This window comes from Rhodnius prolixus, unplaced genomic scaffold (genome assembly GCF_049639745.1).
Source record: "Rhodnius prolixus isolate KJV_2025 unplaced genomic scaffold, Rpr scaffold_1, whole genome shotgun sequence".
NCBI classification, from domain to species: domain Eukaryota; kingdom Metazoa; phylum Arthropoda; class Insecta; order Hemiptera; family Reduviidae; genus Rhodnius; species Rhodnius prolixus.
The window spans coordinates 43,909,284-43,911,933 of record NW_027411581.1 but is presented as its reverse complement, the minus strand read 5'-3'; the positions used below and the strand labels follow the sequence as shown (position 1 = coordinate 43,911,933).

Here is a 2,650-nt window from a genome sequence, read left to right as displayed (position 1 = left end):
TGGCATCATCTGGTAAAGTTACAATGAACTATCCAAGCATGAACGAAAACTTACCAATCAAGCTGGTGTATTTGAAATGGTTATTGTGTAATTATACAAGTGTAAAGGAATAGTCTCAATGTCATTAGTTCAGTTCACGCAGCGATTAGACATAATAGGTGCAAACATCCCCCACTATCTAACTGCCTTATAAAGATCAGTGTAATGCCTTAAACAGGTTTTGTAGTCAGTTAGCTAATTATGATGTCGTTTAAATTGTTTTACCTGTGCGTAGGCTCTCTGGCCGTTGTTACCAGTGCTGTATATTCTCAAGAAAATGATTTAGAAATGGTTGGCTCTTCAAATCATTACTCATTTCAGAGACAATATCATCATTACAACGATGGCTCACTAGATAAACAACATCTAGCTCCATCAACACGGTACCGAGACATCAGATATCCTATTAACGAGGTGAGTTTTCAAGAGAATGTACATTTGAATTACCCGTTGAAAACTGTGAGACGATACACGGACAGAGATGGAAATGTGAAGGTGAGCACTAGTTACAGTAATCGTGATGAACATTCGCTACCTGTCTATAAAGATGCATCTGTAAGAACATTTCCTCCCACTAAACTAAAGACTGGAATTCCGGGTTATTATGTCGCACATCCACCAAATACTCAATTATACACCTATGCAATATTGCCAACAGCTAGATCTCTTCCAGAGAAACAGACATACTCTGGATCAAAAGCCATCAGGTTTCCGGAAAATGACAGTGAATTAAACGTTAGAGAATATGAGTCAACTGTTCGAGATGGTGATTCTTCTAAGTATGCCATACATAGCTCTTATGATAGCAATTATAAGCATCCTGAGCACACAGTGACTAATAGGTATCCAACAGCGACTCCAAGCAATCCCAAGAGTGTAGCACATCCATTGCAAGGAGCTAGCTCTACATATACGAGAATTTCGGACTTTGACCATGCGGTTGATGATCATGATAGAAGAGGAACTTACCACGACGGGAGTTATGATTACAGTGGAGGAATAAGTACGCACAAACCACACTGGCCAGTAACTCCTCATGTTCCTTTCATTGGTGCTTTTGGAAATGAAAAGGGCAAATCTTACAGTCATGGCCAGCATGAAGAAAATGGCGATAAGGGTACTAAAGGTCATAAGAATTACGAAAAGTATAATAAAGGACATTCGGAGAAACATGGACAAGAAGAGAAACAGGGAGGCCGCATTGAAGAAAATGTAGAGAAAACAGGACATCATGATGAAGTAGATCATTTCGCTAAAGGACACATCTCATCCAGTGGACATAAAGGATTCGAAAACGAACACAGCAAAGGGCATAAAAAGGGCCATAAGACAAAAGGTTTTAGAACGGTTCATCATAAAGATGAATATAAAAAGGACGAAATATTTTATGACGAGGAACATGACGCTGGGATTGAAAAAAATCATGGAGAAGATGAAGCATCCCATAAGCACACCGAAGGGAAGAAATCTAATAAAGGGCACCTTGATTCAGGATATAAAGGTGCACAGAAAGATTTCCATGGTGACAAGAAGGAAGGTCATTCATACGAAACTAGTGAAGGTCACGCAGAAAATGAAGGTCACAAGTCACACCACGCACAGCATGGTCAGCTCAGTCAAGGAAGTGGTCATACGAGAGGAGAGACTCATGCACACGGAGGCTAATGTTACTTCCGGTGCTTCAGGGCTTCTATAAGGTTCTCAATTCTTGCACATTTCTCTACATTGATAATCAATTCGCATGGACCACCAGGTAGATTCGAAAGACATCAGAGACTAAACCAGCCAAGCCACTTAACACACTTTTCGGTGAACGTTACAAATTATCTCCGAACTGTAAATCTGATTTATATCGCCACACTCATGTGGACTTAACAGTTGCAATCGAAAGTATCTCAATCCAAGACCGTTCAAGACTTCATAGATGCTCTTCAAAGCCCAAACCTCGACTTCAAAACTACCTTAAAAAACATGTTACAACCTCACGTCAGAATAGCCTAATCTTTCACCCTCCTTGCTCTTCTGCATCCAATACCATTCTCTAATGACGCCGTCTCTGAAATAGTAAATATCTTGTTTCTATTCATAACTTCCCCCCAGATAACAATAATAAATAAATAATATAATTAAATATTAATTATTAATTACGAGAAATAAAGTGTGATGAAAATGTAAATGTTACGTCAGGGCAGAAGAGCTCAGTGAAGTAACGAGCTGGATTGAACGTCCGCATGGAACGATTTTTACTCTTTTTTTTAAATTTTTCAGGTCAAAAAACGGCTTTTTTTGCATTGTTAAGCCTAATAAGGAAAAACAATAGTTTTTTGCAAAACCAATGCATGCATTTTGAAGATGAGGGAATTCCCGACAGATTGATGTATTTTATAAATGATAAAAATGAAATTTCATTTTTATCATTTATGAAATTTAAAATGAAATTTCATTTTTATCATTTATGAAATTTAAAATGAAATTTCATTTTTATCATTTATAAAATACATCAATCTGTCGGAAATTCCCTCAGCTTCAAAATGCATCCATTGGTTTTGCAAAAAACTGTATTGTTTTTCCATTTATTAGGCTTAACAATGCAAAAAAGTCGTTTTTTGAC

The 2,650-nt window shown here is 37.4% G+C and overlaps 1 protein-coding gene across 1 annotated transcript; it reads left to right on the top strand.

The window, feature by feature from the left end:
- Positions 1-247: 247 nt before the first annotated feature.
- On the top strand, positions 248-2,385 carry LOC141451486 (uncharacterized). The gene has a single exon (XM_074122926.1). The coding sequence runs from the start codon at positions 328-330 to the stop codon at positions 1,702-1,704; it is 1,377 nt and encodes a 458-aa protein (XP_073979027.1). The 5' UTR covers positions 248-327; the 3' UTR covers positions 1,705-2,385.
- Positions 2,386-2,650: the final 265 nt, after the last annotated feature.